Source organism: Raphanus sativus, unplaced genomic scaffold, assembly GCF_000801105.2.
Source record: "Raphanus sativus cultivar WK10039 unplaced genomic scaffold, ASM80110v3 Scaffold0347, whole genome shotgun sequence".
Lineage (NCBI taxonomy): Eukaryota > Viridiplantae > Streptophyta > Magnoliopsida > Brassicales > Brassicaceae > Raphanus > Raphanus sativus.
Window position 1 is genome coordinate 183 of NW_026615667.1, and position 17,322 is coordinate 17,504.

General features: G+C 35.9%; 3 protein-coding genes across 3 annotated transcripts; all 3 read right to left on the reverse strand.

The window, feature by feature from the left end:
• Positions 1 to 3,299: 3,299 nt before the first annotated feature.
• Positions 3,300 to 4,726, reverse strand: LOC130501952 (uncharacterized). The gene is made up of 2 exons (XM_056996762.1): positions 4,657 to 4,726; positions 3,300 to 4,538 (listed from the first exon to the last, which is right to left on the reverse strand). The coding sequence occupies exon 2, from the start codon at positions 4,519 to 4,521 to the stop codon at positions 3,952 to 3,954; it is 570 nt and encodes a 189-aa protein (XP_056852742.1). The 5' UTR covers positions 4,522 to 4,538; positions 4,657 to 4,726; the 3' UTR covers positions 3,300 to 3,951.
• A 295-nt stretch (positions 4,727 to 5,021) lies between these two features.
• LOC130501953 (crossover junction endonuclease MUS81-like) lies at positions 5,022 to 9,910 on the reverse strand. Its single transcript, XM_056996764.1, has 14 exons — positions 9,349 to 9,910; positions 9,125 to 9,189; positions 8,959 to 9,037; positions 8,783 to 8,869; positions 8,571 to 8,693; positions 8,345 to 8,496; positions 7,888 to 8,252; positions 7,680 to 7,823; positions 6,679 to 6,815; positions 6,363 to 6,567; positions 6,204 to 6,283; positions 5,863 to 6,100; positions 5,705 to 5,791; positions 5,022 to 5,616 (listed from the first exon to the last, which is right to left on the reverse strand). The coding sequence occupies exons 1-14, from the start codon at positions 9,540 to 9,542 to the stop codon at positions 5,512 to 5,514; spliced, it is 2,061 nt and encodes a 686-aa protein (XP_056852744.1). The 5' UTR covers positions 9,543 to 9,910; the 3' UTR covers positions 5,022 to 5,511.
• Positions 9,911 to 10,078: 168 nt separating this feature from the next.
• LOC130501954 (villin-4-like) lies at positions 10,079 to 16,228 on the reverse strand. The gene is made up of 21 exons (XM_056996765.1): positions 15,984 to 16,228; positions 15,153 to 15,272; positions 14,941 to 15,040; positions 14,777 to 14,845; positions 14,448 to 14,684; positions 14,188 to 14,365; positions 13,976 to 14,108; positions 13,729 to 13,891; positions 13,513 to 13,660; positions 13,170 to 13,426; positions 12,969 to 13,037; positions 12,816 to 12,884; positions 12,452 to 12,718; positions 12,209 to 12,356; positions 12,076 to 12,086; positions 11,829 to 11,969; positions 11,594 to 11,722; positions 11,413 to 11,478; positions 11,003 to 11,324; positions 10,647 to 10,888; positions 10,079 to 10,564 (listed from the first exon to the last, which is right to left on the reverse strand). The coding sequence occupies exons 2-21, from the start codon at positions 15,206 to 15,208 to the stop codon at positions 10,451 to 10,453; spliced, it is 2,919 nt and encodes a 972-aa protein (XP_056852745.1). The 5' UTR covers positions 15,209 to 15,272; positions 15,984 to 16,228; the 3' UTR covers positions 10,079 to 10,450.
• Positions 16,229 to 17,322: the final 1,094 nt, after the last annotated feature.

A 17,322-nucleotide genomic window follows, 5' to 3' on the forward strand; every position in this document is an offset into this window, starting at 1 on the left:
TTTTTTATAACATATTTATTTACTATATGCAGTAAAATAATTAGATAGATATGAGTTGACCAAAATAATATAAGGTGATAATTGAGGCCACATCAGACTCATATAAACCACATACGGTTCATAGCACTATACTACATGGTGGATATAGTATAGTACGTTTACATTGTACATCTAAACCATATACGATTCATAGCACTAATACAAGTAATGGAGTAAAGAGGGTGAGTTAGTGAAACCTCTTCCCATATGATAACACTAAACCCTAATCTGGAAATGTCAACCCACATCCAAGATATAAACAGTTTTTCCGTTTTCAAATAATGACATTCACTAGGTTTATAATACTATACTACATGGTGGATATAGTATAGTACTTGTATAGTGTACGGGAACTAAACTTTAGTACTCTTCAATAATTCAAGGGACTTTGGTAAAACTCTCACCCAGATGATAACACTAAACCTTAACCCGGAAATGTCAACCCACATCCGAGATATAAACAGCCTCCACCGTTTTCAAATAATGACATTCACCAGGTTCATAATACTATACTACATAATGGATATAGTATAGTACTTGTATAGTATACATAGAACTAAACTTTAGTACTTGTATTAATGAACTCGACGAAAAAGAGACATGTTGAAATTGAAGACCACGATATATTGTTCATTTTCACATAAATAATATAAAAATACAAGAGTGAGCGGAGACTATTTAAAATAGTATAGTAATCATACATAAATAGTAATCCAAAAAATATAGTAACCTTACATACTATACTATATTTTATTTAGCGCATATAGTATAGTCGGCGAGTTCATCTTCTTCACATCTTCCTCTGTTTCAGACATGGCGATCCTCTGTTTCAGACATGGTGATCTTTTGTTTCAGACATGGCGATGAATGCATTCACTGTTCTGAGGTAACTATTCTTCACCATACCATAACAATGTGACATACCATAACAATTTAAACAAATAATAAGAAAAAATTCAAGATTGACAAAATTTTAAAAAATCAAAACAGAAATTGCGACGTCACCTGTTGGTCCTATGGTGCCATCTTCTCCTCCAAACTCAATTCCGCAAGCTCAGAATCTTTGCTCCTTCCTCACCTTGAGAAGAAAGTATGTTTGTTTCGTAGATCTAAGTTGGTGTTTTTGCTCACCGTGTACGCCGTCACCGTTACTTTTCTTTACCATAATTGGTTGTCCTTTTTGTGAGAAAAAATCAATTCAAGAACAAATCAATTCAAAAACAAATCTGGGAAGAAAACTTCAATTTTTTGCAAAGTCACGAAAATCAGATACGTATGAGAGAGAGTATGGTTTTCTAAGAGCCACAAGTTATTTTTTCATTATTATTATTATTAATCTTTGTTTCTTCTTGCAGGTTTCACCGGTAATTTATGGGGGTAATATAGCTATTTTTTATAATGTCTGAGTCATGTATTGGTGAGTTAGGTATTTTAGATATAGAATTAATTTACTTTTGTTTGATGGCTGTACAATGCAATTTCCCTTTTTTTAACATTTCTATTAATTTTAAAATGACTTTATTAGTTTTATCAAACAAAAAAAATGTTTTATATTCCTCTTCTCCCTTCTTCAATCCATTTGTTTTTCAATTCTTTTAATTTTACCTTCTTCCCTTTCTCGTCTCTATCCAGTGTGAGATGTGGACTATTACAATTGTTTTGGATTTTATTTTAGTCCAGAAAGATCCATTAACAAAAAGAACAAAAATGTGATAAAGTAATTTACATTTATAAAAAGTGTATGTGGATAATCCTTACATATTTATGTATGTACGTACTACGTTGTGTAGTTCTATATATGTATCATCTATGCATGTTTATCTTTGACAACTCAATGCGCATGTTACCACTTCTCACCAACTACTTAAACAAGACGGAAAGGGGACAAGAGAATAACTCGTCTTATTTGATTTTACTAAAATGCATCTAAATTATAATTTTAGTTTTACAATAAGGACTATCATCGAAATTGACTTTAAATGATTGACTAATTAATTCATTATGTGAAATTAATGTTTTTTTATAAAATAGGCTTTAATTAGATAGTCTAGTGGCAATATGTTAATAATTGCTGATTTAGCTCTGTTCTCTTGAGATGAATATTAAATTTTGTCAGATAATTAATTTGTTTTGTTTTGAGTATCTAATTTAGTTTAACCACAAAGTCTCGTATGTATATGACAAACCAGAAAAGCCTAAATCACTAGGGTGTTCGTTAAGACGTCCAAGTCGAGAGATGTGGCAGTATGTAATGACTCATCTGATTAGTTAACTTGCACATTTACATAGCTCTTGTATAATCCCAAGTGCTTAAAAAAAATCCCAAGTGCTTATGTAACGATGATTTGTTTTTCTTGCTATGGAAGTATCCGTCTTTTCATCTTGGCACATTTTAAAATGAGTTATTAGCAATTAAATAAACACAATATATATTTTTTTTGATGTTTCATCAAAGTATAGTACTCCATATGGTTACATTTACAATATATTAAAAAATATAAAACTTCTGATTTATTTTAAATGTTCAGAGCCATAATTTTAGGAACAATTTGAATTTATGTAATCTTTGGGTCAATGTCAATCGCTGGTTGGCATCTGAATTATTTGAGCAGAGAGTTTTGAGTCTTGACGCCTCTAATCAGTCACATGGCACTTAACCATGATTAAAGGAAACGACGCCGGCTCCACCATCATCTCTTGTATTTGGGTTTCCTGTATTAACAACCACCGTAAACAATTTTTTTTTTTTAAAACCTCTCTAGAAAATTTGACCTATGAATATCCATAATCACATGATCAACTACTTTTCTAAATATGCAAACTTAATAAGATTTGGTAGAGAAAACCGATAAAATATCTTTTTCTAATTAAAATATTAGATAACACAAATATGCTCTCTTTTTTTTTAAAAAGTGCTATTATTTTTGGTTAACGATTTAATTCCATAGATTTTATCAAAAAAAAATTAAGAAGAGAAATAAACATTGACTATATCTTTATTCTTTATTTCATTAGTTTTCAAGATAGTCTTGTTTTTTTGCTTTGCATAATGATGATTTTTGGATTCTCATGATTTATTATTCCTCACACAACTAATTTTCTAAATTGACAAAACTCATACACTTAAATTAGGTATGCATATTCGTATATACCCGAGTCAATAAGACCAGAGACATATATATTTTTGAATATATTTTTCTTGTTCATATATATATGTGTGTGTGTGTCAGAAACAATTATCTAGTTTTTCCAAGTGCTAATGTGCCTATTTTAATAACGGATTAAAACGTGAACTAATATTAAAAAAAATTATTAGACAGCAATCTTAAAACTCTCTCTGACAACTTCACTCGTACATTACAACAAGTTTTTAGTTGTACGGTGAAAAAAAAAAGAAACAATCAGGCCCCTTATGAGCCATGAGCAATAATACTTCAACGTACGTTTCAGATCAGATACGGGAACAGCTGAGTCTCGACGTGATTAACCGCTCTTCAGCCATAAGTAGCCAAGACGTGTCTTCACAGCTATCTCGGGTGAGGGTTTTGTTGTTACTTCTCGTTTTTTTGTCGACGGTTGGTTAGACTTAGGGTGGTTTATGTAGTGTAGCTGATTGAGAAAACTCTTGTGTTTTATACAGAGGAGGATAGACCTCATTACTTTTTTTGTTATTAGTTGACGAGTTTCTTTATCATAATATTTGTTATTAAAAAAAAATAACTCAAAAGACAAAAGATAAAGATGAGATCATGTCCTAGGCATCATTAAAAAAAAAAAATCCGAGACTGCACTCGTTAATGGTTGCTTTGACGATTTGTTGGACTGACCTAGATACACTAATAACAAAAAAATCAATTAAAACAATTATAATAGGTCCTGAAGAAATCAAATTGCAAAAAGAAAAAAAAAGAGTCATTCATGTTGGTTTAGGTAGATATGAGGAAGGATTAAATTAAATAGATCATCGTTCAACATCTCCCGCAATGGTGGCATCTGCTTCATCTTGTCCGGCACATTCTCGTCCAACTTGTTGAAAAGTTCTATGATGTTCTCATAAATTTGATTGAAGAGAGGAAGGTTATCTAGAACCTTTGAGGATGTGAGATTTGCATTGATCTGTTCAGACAGTTGCTCGTTCTGTTTAAGAAGCTCATTGGCGGCCGCATCATGAGGAGCCGAGATTGAATTCTCAACTTTGACTCTTCCCAATTCTTTGATCCATCTACAACGCATAGCGACGTCTTTGGTGGTCTTTTCTGGAAGCTCTAACGAGATTTTTGCGTAACGTAGACAAGAAGAAACACACGAGTCCAATGGATATCTAGCAAGGGCATTCTCCAGAATAGTTTGCTCTTCAGGGGTCCATACCATGGCAATTCCTGTGTTATTTATCAACTCTGGTTTCTTCAGCGGGATATTCGAGTTACCAGAGTAGGTACTATGTTGATGAAACTCTTCGTTTGTCCACGAATTATTCTCCATCAAACACACGCTAGAACCTGAGACAAGAAAATTTAAGGTAATAGAATAAAACAAAGCTCAACAGGATTAAGTATAAAAGAAACTCTTAGCTCCTGAGGAATAAATAAACAAGTATGGTTCGGACTTAGAACTCACCCGTTAACTTATAGCTCTTACTGTGAAATAGTAGGTCTGAGTATTTATCCAGAATTAGGATTTGTTCTTTTTTTTTTTAAATTATGTTTTTGTTTCTTACACGGTTGTACTTATGGGCAAATCTGGGCTAAAGCCCACAAATCACTATATAATATCCATGAGCACCAAACATGAAACCTTTCCATTTAATTTGTTTTTCCTTTTTCAATTTAATTTGTTTTTCCTTTTTACTTTTTTTGATAATGACTAACTATTACAAGATGTGATTGAATATTTTGTTGAGATTCTTTTGCTTGATGAAAAATACATCTTATATAAACTATAGAATAGGCTAAAAACCTAATTATTTAATGTATTCTAACAGCACTTTTTATTGTAGGTTTCATCAATGTGAAAAAAAAAACTTACCTCCTTAAGATGCATTACTCTTGATATCCAGAAGTTTCCCTCCCAAGGAAATTGCTTGTAGGTCAGGTTCGAAGCAATTTTGGAATAACGAGTCTCTTCTTACCGTACAACCATATCTCTAAATTTGCTGTCTGGAGGATCAAATCCAATGCTCATATTAGAGAAGTTGATTCACTTGAAGAATGGTTTATTTATGGATTCCATCTTTTAATGAGATGAGCATCTTTGTTTGACAAAAAGGAGAAAAATATGAGCCGAGAATGGTTTGATCTCTCAGTTGCAAAAGCTAAACTTATATAGTTATATGGATCAGCGTATTGACAAAAGTAGATAGTGTAAGTAGGATCAATGTCACTTAAGTGAAACAGCTAATCAGTTTCATAACTCTCTTTCTCTCTCAATAGACAGACAAAAAGGTCAAAAGGACAAACTCAGAGGTTGTAGAAGTCATTCACTCCAAACTAGTTTGAATATATTCTTACTAGCTGTTCCACATATTACATTCTTGCTTCGGTTCCTCAACATCTCTTCTTGCGCCGGCTTATTCCCATCCTTCAAAACAATGAGAGTCTGATTATTGTATTCGAGATTAGTGTTTCAAACAGCCATAGCAATGTACTCAGGCAAACAAAAGGCTTACTAGATTAGAATAGGCAGAAGCAAGAGACACAAGTGTCGGGAACATATCAACAACAGCTATAGCAATTTCCTCCGTTACTTGAGGGACCTGCGGTTTGCAGAGAAAGTCCTCAACACCTATCAACCAAAGAAAGGCTTAGCAAGTAACCTAATCAGTACCTGCATGAGCTGAATGGCAAACACATCGCTGACCGTCATTTTCTCAAGGTCTTGACACCTTTTCACAAAACTATCAAAAGAAGGGCACGAGGCCACAACTTTGTTCTGGTCACCATTCACCCGTGACTTGTAGTATTGGTGTATTGATTTAGTGAGATCACTATAATTTCTTAGCGTATCTTTAAGCCCACTTGACCTTAACACATCAAATCCATCTAGAATCTCCGTCGTGAAACAACTAGAATCATAATATTACATGAAAACAAGCTTGGTTCTTAGTCTGTCTCAGAAAAAACATGCGTAAACAATCATATGATCTTTTGAAGTTTAGAAATATTTACGCCGTTTTGATGATTTCTGCTGCTTCAGACTGGTTTGGATCCCCTTCAAGAATGTACATCAGCTTCCTGAGTCCTGATCTCTACTTAGAATAGCCATTTAAGAAGCAACATTGAGAAACAACCTCTGAGAAATCCATGTGAGAACACACACATACACACCTGAAGTCTAAGTTTTTGGTCTCTGTAGCGACCATCTATGATTGATGAGCGCATATCATCAACGCTTTTTCTCTCAACAATAAAGTCCAGAACATACTCAGTTCCAAGATACTTATGACGAGCAATCCAGATACAATCCCCAACTGGTAATCTTCTAACCTCAATCTTGATCTCGTATCTAGAGCATATGTTTTCAATTTTTTTCCTGGATCACGTGATTAAAGAAGATATGGGTTAGTTAGTGGTATCAACAAGAACAAAAACGTAGAAAGGCTAACTCAAAGACTAATGAATCAGTATAAGTTGTTCCACGAACCCATTAGTTGCAAACTGTTCTCGATCATCCAGAATCATGATCACTTGATATACTTCCTCAAACTTCTCTCCAAATGTAAGGGGAGGAAGGCGTGGAGCATTTATAGTTCCACCTGAAGCTAACTGTGTAACCATGAAACATTAAAGAGCAAGTAGTCTTAATCACCGATCCAGTTGCTGATGGTCATAAAAGATACAGTGGTGCAGCCCTGGAATGACTGTCTCTCCCTGGATCATTTGAAGGGGCGTGGGTAGATGAATGATGATGGATATGGTCTTCTCCTCAGAGCTATGGGATGCTCTAAAGATGTTTTTCTGCTCCACAGACACAGGATCACCCTGCTTGGTGTCTAGGATGGATCACAGAGATAATCCTTGCAAACAGAGAATCAAAGACTCGATCTGTATCAAGGCTTGTGGATTGATGTGGGACACAAGAGAGATGGCTCGCCTCCTGATACTCCAAGGACACTGGTCTAGATATTACACACTAAACCAGAGATCCCAAGCTGGATATTACACACCAGCAGAATTGAGAGAAAACTCAAAACAAAGAGATGAAAAAAATGTCGATTGATTGATTCTCAAAAGCTGCGTACAGAATAAGTAGAAAAGAAAACGCCAAACTACCCTAATCCTAAACCAGAATGGTTTAGTTTAATTCTATTCCTAATCCAATTCCAAATTGGTTTATTACTGGTCTAATCCTAATTCTATTAAAACTTGGTTTAATTTAAATGAAATCAATTACACAGAAATAACATTAAACCAACAAGCTGGTTCTTCTTTGGTTTATGATAGGCCACGACTTGAACTTGATCTTTGAGTGTCTCCTGATGGTCTTTTGATCCTCCACGTGATGTTGGTCCAGCAAGAAAGCAAGTGGATCAAGATTATAGTTGCAGCTCTCCTTTTGGGCCGGAAAAGCCTTATTTCGCTTAACTTCAAATCAAACTCAATCCAAAAACTTCCTGACATGTTTTCCTTGTTCTTCATACATACTTGGACGTGGGGATTGATATCCATAGCTCCTGTGAAGCTCAGCTGGTTGAATCCTTCTTGTTCAAGTTGTTTCCAGGCAGTACTAAGAGTTCTTCTCTTCTCTCTATCCAGAACCTCATAGATCATGCCAATAAGACCATGAAACTGTCCATTAAGCCAAGATTTGATCAGTTGCTTAGCTTCTCCATACATTGGATCCCATCTCTTAAGTTTGAGCCTGATCAAGATCACACCATACAGCTAACAATCTAGTGAACGCAAATGGGTTACATACAGAAGATGAGCAGTCTTTGAAGGCATGACTAGAACTGGATGAACGTGGAGTTAAGGTGTATCCATCACTGGAAGAGCGAAATTTCTTAAAACGAGACCTCTCAAGATCAACGTGACCTGTCAATTTGTGGCCAAGACTTTGTGAAATGTCACGGACACAACAGTAAAGGATATTATGGTTGTTAAAAACCATACAAGTTTGTGCTCTTGAAGTTCCTGCTGAAAAATGTTCCTTGGATTTTGGATGAGTATATGGCTGTGCAATATCCATTTCATCATCGGTTAAGATGTCAACTTCACCTATAAATTTATAGCCACGAATTATTAATAAGAATAAAACAGACACATTAGTAAGGATATTAGAAGAACATAGGGCTTGCTAAAGACCATACAAGTTTGTGCTCTTGAAGTTCCTGCTGAAGAATCTGCCTTGGATCTTACATGGGCATGTGTTTGTGCAATATCTATTTCATCATTAATGGACAATCCAGATCGCATAATACATTCATCTGCTACTTCTCGACCTTGGACTGTCAGCTTGTACCTAAGAAAATAAACAATACTCATTCTTACATCTCCTACACAAGGAAGAAAGGTTTTAGAAAAAGAGTTTTTTACTTTGCTGGGTTGCTATATTTAATCACTAATCCCTTATGTATAAGCGTCGTCATGCAGCTCCATCCACTATAATACTCTCTCTTAGAGAGGCCAAGACCTATTTTCCCTTTTCCTTTCTCTGGCCTAAACCATCCACAAGAATGGTAAGAGGAAGAGATACATTGATATTTGAGTTCAAAATGAGAGAGTGGGAACATGTTTGAGATTCATACGCGATAGAAGCGTGCGAGAGCCCACTTGCGTCAGTAGCATCAATAAGGTCTTGTTTACGCATGAAATCTTTCACATTCTGAGTCCCTCTGGTAAAAAAAAAAAACATAACGTTCCTGAAGAAGGGTTTACAGAAAGGAGTGTAGATTTGTGAGGTAAATGAACATCGAGAGTTAACCTGTGCAGTGTTATTAGTAATCCATAAGCAGCAGAGTTTCTTTGGGGAATGTAACGTTTTCTCTCCTTGGCCTTTTGCACTGAAGAGAAAAGAAAAAACACGACAATTGATTATACATGTGGTGGGAAAATGCGATTTTTAATATGAAGTAGACACTAACCATTACCGGAACTTGCAGTTCCATTATCAAAGTATCCTTTCATGAGCGTAAGCATCCACTTTCCGAAGCCCCTGTGCAACACATCCAGACCAAATATCGAGAAATCAAACACTTGTGTGACCAAACATCAAGAACAGGACACTTGTGTGGATACAAGCAAAGCCACCTCTGTCTTTTCCAAAGCCAAACAAGAACAGTAGAGTCCAATAGAGAGAAGAGAAGAAACATACTTGATATGAAACAAGTCTTTGAGTGTGCTAATGGGATCTTTGGAGTCGCAGACATTTCTATACGCCTTAACAAATGTCCTCTCCATATTTACCGACAAGCCCTCGGGCTTATCTACCTGTTCTCGCTTCTTCTGTAACAAGTAATCTACTAAACATTGGTTTTCTCGACACACTACCCTTCTCTCATCATCCATCACTACCCACTTCCGAAGAGTTTTAATCTATCAGAACTCAGAAGATCATCAAACCCCTCGTTTGTTTTAAGCGCATATGCTCTCTCGCAAAGGCTTCACCTTTTTGTTCCCGCTTTTAGCCCTTCTCTTGAGAATTTCAAATATTGAGGGTCAATGACGTTGTGACGTGACGAGTCAGTGGCCTCCGTCTGATACAGAGACTTTTGCTTGTTTGGTTATGAATTGTCACATCCTAATAAAACCTTCTTAACTCCTAGACTACTGTGCAATACGATGTGACCTAGTTATTATTTTACTTTCGTATTATAATGGGAACCAATCACATTATTCAACACTTGAAGATTACCGTTCCCCTGTTATTTTTTTCATATGTAAATATAGTTATTACAAGTTCAAAAAAGTATGAAGTAAATTAATTTCAAAAGTTGTTATAATTTTTCATGATTATATAAAGTACAACCAGTCAACCACATAATATAACATATGATAGTTAAGTTACCACAATCCTCAAATTCAGCAAAAAAGAAGAAGATAGAAATACAGAGTCTACTTGTTTATTTTTAATGAAATCTCACTAAATAAAATTTATCTTTTGCAACCAAATTTCCTCAATTTGATAGCAAAACAACCATAAGAATAAATAAATCAAAGACTCAAAAAGGCCACAACCTGTGACCTGAAGAGGAAGCAATTCAAAATCTAACCTCGGCCCACCAAACTCAGACATGCAAACAGATGATGAAAATAAAGGTAAAAAAATTTGGAGGAAAATCAAAAGGGAGAGAAAACTGCTCTGGTTGTTTTTTTTTTTCTAAAACAAGCCATGAAAAAATGTTATATATGCTTTCTCATGGGGGGAGCAGAAGCAGCAGCTTAAAATGCACTGGCACTGTCTCATGGATCATTTCTCAGAAGAGTTGAACAGCCATCTTGAATTTGTTTTGTTTCCATTTAGGCAGCTTGTAGAAAGCTTCTTTCGTCATACCAAACTTCTCTTTGAACTCCTCTGATGAAAGGTAAGCCTATATATAACAAAAGACCAACACCAACTGTAAATATCTTCTTTCCAGTTTAAAAAAAATTTGTTTGTTGGTTTGGACTTACCTCTCTCCTTGTTACATCAATGTCTGTGATGGGATCAGGGGAAGTCGTCTTGAGACGATCGTATGGGTAAGCTGGTAAATCTTCTTCGTCTTCCACACCTTCTTTAGCATCTTCTTGAATCGTCAGAGATCCTATCCTGCTGCTCATCGATTTCTCCTCCTCCTCCTTGTTATTTTCCTTTTTCTCTTCCTTTCCTTTTGAGTTGGATTCTGGCGCAGGAGACTCAGGTGTCTTTGGGCTCGCTTCATGTTCAATAAAAGCTCAAAAGGTCAATACTCACCAGTGGAAAAAAATGAGAACAAAGATGATATAGACTGACACTTTCGGATGATTTAGTAAGTCAAAAATGTTTGTACCTTTGATGGATTTTGGAATTAAAGGTTCTTTAAATTGTTCGAAAAGGGCACTACGAGAAGCAATGGCTGAAGACTTGGGAGCTAGCTTTGCGGAGTCAGGAGTAACAGATCTCGGGTAGAGTTTTCTAACTACTGGGGGTGGAGTTGAGAGGTTTCTTGCGTTCTGGTTCTCGAATGTTGCTGCGAGTGCATTGAACGCTGGAGATCTTCCCCTCACGCGAACCCTGTCTGGACTTAACGACATGGTTCTTGACCGCTGCTGCGACTTGTCAGGAACGCTAGCACGGCCACCATATGAGGCCGGAGTTCTCCGTTTCGGTTTCTACTCATCAAAGGAACAACAAAAAGAGATAAGCAAACAAACAAAGATCATCTATATATTAAAAGGAAAAGCATGAAGAGGTCTTTACTTCTGCAACTGGAGTTCCACCATTTTTGACAATTTTGAGTTTTCTTTGGAATGAGTTTCCATGCATCTGCAAACAAAAAGAAAAGAGTGTTTAACCCCTTTGTCAGGGTTTTGAGTATTTCTCGGTGATACCAATTGAAGGTATTTCTCGGTGATACCAATTGAAGGTGTTTGGTACTTACAGCGGATTTTGAGGAATCCCAAGAGGTGAAAAACCGGGTGAAGAAACTTGGCTCACCACCTTCCATGATCACATATATAGGGGCTTCAGGGGATAGCTTTTCCAGGAGAGAATCTTTCTCAATGAATTTCTAAGGAAACAAAAGGTATATAGATGAGCAAGTTGCCTAATAATTTCAGGAATCGTTTGAGACTTCTCTCAAGAGTTTTGTTTGCAATGTGTCTAATAAACCAAACCTCTCCAATAGTTAACGCTAGCAACTTGTTCTTGGGGACTACTTCTTGGCCAACCCATACAAAGATCTCTGAGTGACAGTCTACTATAAATATATCTTCGGTCATCAAGTCATCCTGTGTGAAGTTATATATCTCTGTCACCTGCAAAAACATAACAAAGACTTGGGAGTGAGCCACATGCCAAAGCTTTTTCCAATTATGAGTGCATAAATCTTGAAATAAAAGAAGATTTTGAAAGTGGACGCACCTTCAGAATGTCTGCATTAATTTGCATTTTGAAATGAAAAGAAAATAAACAGAGTCATTGTATGCATATATAACAGCTTAACCTTAAACTTTTGTTGAAAAAGAAAAAAGGAAAGAAAAATGATCTTATGTACCTTCAGTGAATGTGCAGGAGAACAAGTGAGGGTCACTCTCAGGTTCTTTTGTGAGCTTTTGGCTGGAATATTCGGCTTTGCCTCCTAACAACTCCCAGAACTGTTCTGATTCTGAACCTTCCTTTTGTGCTCTAGTCTGTAGGTTTGGCTGAAAAAAACAACAACATAGCAGATGCTGCTTCAGCAACACTTAAACATTGCTAAGTCTTATATGATCACCAGTAAAGGAGAAACTTATCTTACCTTTATAAGATCGAGCTGCCTCTCTACGAGTTCCTGGTCAGTTGAGGTAGCTAGATTCCCGATCCAAGTAAATACAGAAGAATCATTATGTAGTATGTAACAGTAAGAGGAGTTCAGTGATGAAGCAACCGGGTCAACTTGTATGGCTTGCATATTTTCAGGACCAGACCCTTGAATGCGGAATAGAGCAAGACCATTCTCATTGTATGTATCATCATCAACTTCTTTCTCTGCTATGTATTTCTTGTATCCACTGCAAACACCACCCTGTAAAGATGAAAAATCAGCAGATATTGTATATGTTAACAAACGAGAACATGGTTGATAAAAACAAATCTGTAGACTGAAACTATTTTCGCCAAACCTTGAAAACTATAAAGCTTTGCATAATGACGAAGAACTGAACAGGTTCCTTTCCTTCATAGATGCGAGCCTAAAGAGAAGAGAGTAAAAAATGTTCAGAAGAAAGAGAAAAAATACAGATAAAAAATCCAACAGACTGCAGAAGAAGATTTACTTGGGCTGGCACAAATTTCATTGACTCAACCATTTTGCTCGCCATAGAGACTGCAGAAGCTCTTTCTTCCTACAACATGATCATAAACTGAAAATAGTAAACCTACTTGCACCTTGTAAGATTTTGCTTCTGCATATACAGCAACAGATTATATGTGACAAAGACATGTAAGAATATGCTTTTGTTATCTGGAGAGCTCACCTCCACACTTTGCTTGCCGAACCAAGTTCCTATAAGAACTTCTTCTTTCTCTTCTCCGGGATAAGAATACTGGAAAACATAGCAATCTCCACTGTAGAACTTCGAATGATCAGCAGCTTGAAGGAGAATCTTTTCCTGATCATTCACACGCCAAACCTGCAGATTCCCCGTGCAATCAATGAAAGCTTGGAGCTCTTCTTTAGGAGGAGCAGCTTTCATTAGGCCTCTCACGTTGACTCCTTGTCGTTGCAAGAGAGCTGCAAAGGATCAAAAAACGATAACATTTCAGCTAAATCTAAGTAAATAAATCATATTATATAATAAAGAGTAAGCATTTACAAACCAGCAACTCTGCCTCTGCCATCCTCTGACACAGTTGTATTAGTCTCTTGAGTCCAGGTATCAAACTTTGATCGGAATGGCACGGTCTCAAACCCTTCTATTATGCGGATCATTTGCGATTTAGGTCGTTCAGATGAACGGATCATTTCCTATATATAAATGTTCTAACATCAGCAAACATTTAAAGACTTTCTTTTGATTTCGATAAAAGACTTACTTCTGCTGCTCCACTCGCAACTTTTCTATCATCAAGAGATGTGGTTCGTCCCATCCAAACAAACACTTCAAGTTCACAGTCAAGAATGTAGCACTTGTTTGTATCCAGCATCTCTCTCTCCAAAGTTTCGCCTTCAACAGGGTTTGCCTTTCCCTTCAACACACTTCAAATTCAAGATTATAAAAATTGTGTTCAGCTGAAGCATTGTGGGCTCAAAATATATACAAATACAAGAAGAAGCTATTACCAAAATAATTTTTTGATATCGAAAGTGACAGTTCTGTCTTCAGCATTTGCTGTTTTTCTAGGTAAGGGAGCGAACCCACCAAAGAAACCCCAAAATTCTCCACTATCAGCATCAGCCATAAGTCTCCCATCCTCTGCAAATGAAGCATATGCAATTAGAGAGACAAAAGCAAACAGATAATAAAAAAGAGTTAAACCGCTCGGCTCACTAACCAACTGTAGCAACTTCGCATGTCCCATCATGGTAAGTATCTTTGATGTACTGAACCACGTCCAATGCCTTTGCTCTCTCTTGGATACTTGAATTAGATCCGTTGAATTGGAAAATCTTTGACTTTGTGTCAAGAATGTATATATCGTCATGGTTTAAAGAGCTACGAGAGAACGGAACCTGTCAACATTTTAGATCGTTAGTGTGCAACCACAAGATGAGATAAAAGGAAGCAAAAAAAAAAAAATGAAATGTGACTTGCCTCTTTGACATGGACAACATGTTTTCCTCTGCAGACGAACAAGCGGGTGATATGCTCTTCAGCTTCCACATGTTTGAATCCTGAAGCTACGCCACCTTCTTGAGGTATGATACATGGCTTAAAATAAGACAAGAATTTCTCGGTTTCGTGGCCTTGAACTTCTCGATATTGAACTGCACGGCCTCCAAGAGCAGCATCTAGTTCAACCGTCTTAACTGCAGCAGTCCCAGCCTCATCCTAATTTCACAAAAAAATATTAACCACTTAGTTCTCCCTCATTATACTAATCAAAGAATGCTTTAAAGGGATGTGTTAAAATAGGTGCTTACTTGAGAAGTATCTTTACCAAGCCAGTAATGGATATCGTGGCGCAATGCACCTGTTTTTAACGCCGTTGTCTGTCCCCAAGAGATTTGATCACAAGGAGTAGAATACTTTAGTCAAGACGAGAATAGAGAAACAAACAAAACGTAGCTACTAGGGCCTTAGTTACCTTCAATACTATGTAAGAGTCTCCGGTGAAAAACTTGCCAATAGAAGACTTTGGGATGGGTGCAGGGCTAAAATTCTCTATACGCCATACCTCAATACCGCTAAACTAACCGTCAAGGAGAATATCATGTAGAGAGATAAAGAAAAGAAAAATCAAAACCAAATGGGCATAATAAGACTTTGAGTAAAGGATTTTTGCAGGTGAAAGGATACGCTTTCTGTCCAGCTCCTTGGAAAGCTGGATCCAAGTCTCTCATGGAAACAGACATACTGTAGCAGTCTTTATCACACTCTCCAACTTATAATAGCCGCAACGATAGAGAACACCAACAGCTAAAAGTAAATAAATTCGAAGAATCAACACAAACCGAAACCAACTCTATCAAAGATCAATCCAAGAACACATTTCATCGCAGACAAAAGCATTAGCAAATGTAAAAAAAAAAGGTTGTTTATAACAGGCAGAGTTCCAAGTAAAACTAAAGACGAAGAAACTAATATGGATTGGACTCAGCAGATGTATAGAAAGATAGGTCACCAGAGACCAGTAACAAGAAACTCGTGACTTGAAAGATGACTGTACAACTCAGAGTCCAAACAAGTCAACATCATCTCAAGTCAATCCCAGTCAAAATGCCAGGGCTTTATCATTCATTATCAATATAACCCCAAAAAGGGCAGACCTTATGTTACATGTAAAGAAGGGTTCATGTAAATTTCAATTCCCCAGACGAACAAACAATTAAAAACTCAGATGAAACCAGACCAACCCTCCAGAAAAACAAACAACATATCCGTTCAAACATTCATCATATTATTATATAATAATCGCACCAAACCCAAGATAAAAGCTCGAAGATTTATAACTCTACGAAGCCTATTTCACTAATTAAACTAAACCTTTTTGCCTTGACACCAATCAATAACTACATAGGAGTGAGTTCATACACTCCCAATCAGATCAATTGAACTCATCAGACATAATAAATCCACAACAAAGAAAGCTGAAAACTTTGAGAGAGAATATACGTTTCTGTAGTTTACCTTTACAAAATCCTTTGTTCAGCTCCAAGCCCAGATCCAATCTGATGAGAAAGTTACAAAATTTTTTAGTCAAATTTACAACCTTTCCCTGAGAGACGAAGCAAAAGATGAACAGAAGCAGAGGAAAAAAAGTGACAGAGAGAGAGAGAGAGAGAGAGAGAGAGACGAAGAAACGGAGAATTGAATTGAAAGCTTTATTTAGAGAGAGAGAAGCTGATAAACAATTGAAGTTAGAGAGAGAGAGAGGTTGGAGGGAATGATGAGAAGCCAGGCGTGCTTATCACTAACCCACAAAGACAATACAACCCATCGACTGTAAAAAAGTAAAAACTTTTGATTCTTTCATTTGATTTATAAAAACATAAAGAAGAAAAACCGAGAAGTCTAGAACAAAATTAGACCTTTGGAGAAAATTTGTTCCTTGTTTTTTTTTTTCCTCCAGAAAACAAGACAGACAAAAGCAGAAAAAATCGAAACCTTCGTATGGTTTTTGTTTTGTGATTTTATGTCATTACCACTTAATGATCTGTCGCAAACATAAAATCTAGTTCTTTCAATCCCATTAATGTTTTGACTTCGCATACGCTTCAGGTTTAGGACAACAATGCCACAAAAATTTATAATTTTTCTTATGAAAACTAATTTTAGAACCATTAACTCTAATATGTAACTAAATCCACATCTAAATTTGGTTAAATCTCTTTTTAATTATATTTATTTATTTTATATGTGATATACTCTCTCTGTTTCGAATTACTTATCGTTTTAGAGTAGAATTTTCGTTCCAAAATAAATGTCGTTTTAGGTTTTCAAGGCAAAATTTATTGACAGTATTCTCTGTTCTATTTTTTTATTGGTTGATATATGGTTAGGTGTATTGGTAATCGTATTTCTGTTTTGAAAATATGTAAAATTAAATATTTTCTTAATCTGTGTGCATAAACCTAGAACGACAAATAATATGAGACGGAGGGAGTATTAGATTATTTCCACAAAGTCAAACTTTTCATAAATATTTATTCAATCTTTTCATAAATATATACTCTGTTATTGACATTTCGCCGTTACTAAATTTAATTATAAGTTCCTAACATCAGAATTAAGTACTAAAATGAAATGAAACGCAAAAACAGAAGAACAGGAAAAAGGTACTATTACCTTTAACTTTAAGGCTGTTTGTCATACTTTCTTGCTCTCTTCTCTCTCTCTCCAAAGCCTTGGTTAAAATAGTTTTATGCTTTTTGGTGATTGATTAGAAATGAAATAGTTTAATGAATTAAGAGAAAGTAAGAAAAGTATGATGGAATAAAGAACTTCCCTAGGTGATTTAATTAGACTA

What these genes read in the sequence shown, in the direction of transcription:
- LOC130501952 (XM_056996762.1), bottom strand. Translation starts at nt 4,521, where the DNA reads ATGGAGAATAATTCGTGGACAAACGAAGAGTTTCATCAACATAGTACC.
- LOC130501953 (XM_056996764.1), bottom strand. Translation starts at nt 9,542, where the DNA reads ATGGATGATGAGAGAAGGGTAGTGTGTCGAGAAAACCAATGTTTAGTA. An exon ending in TTACTAATAACACTGCACAG is followed by an intron (nt 8,870 to 8,958) that starts GTTAACTCTCGA and finishes TTTTTTTACCAG; the next exon opens with AGGGACTCAGAATGTGAAAG. An exon ending in ATCTTGATCAGGCTCAAACT is followed by an intron (nt 7,824 to 7,887) that starts TAAGAGATGGGA and finishes CTTAATGGACAG; the next exon opens with TTTCATGGTCTTATTGGCAT.
- LOC130501954 (XM_056996765.1), bottom strand. Translation starts at nt 15,208, where the DNA reads ATGTCTGTTTCCATGAGAGACTTGGATCCAGCTTTCCAAGGAGCTGGA. An exon ending in ACTCTTACATAGTATTGAAG is followed by an intron (nt 14,846 to 14,940) that starts GTAACTAAGGCC and finishes TCTTGGGGACAG; the next exon opens with ACAACGGCGTTAAAAACAGG. An exon ending in TGGCAGAGGCAGAGTTGCTG is followed by an intron (nt 13,427 to 13,512) that starts GTTTGTAAATGC and finishes GATCCTTTGCAG; the next exon opens with CTCTCTTGCAACGACAAGGA.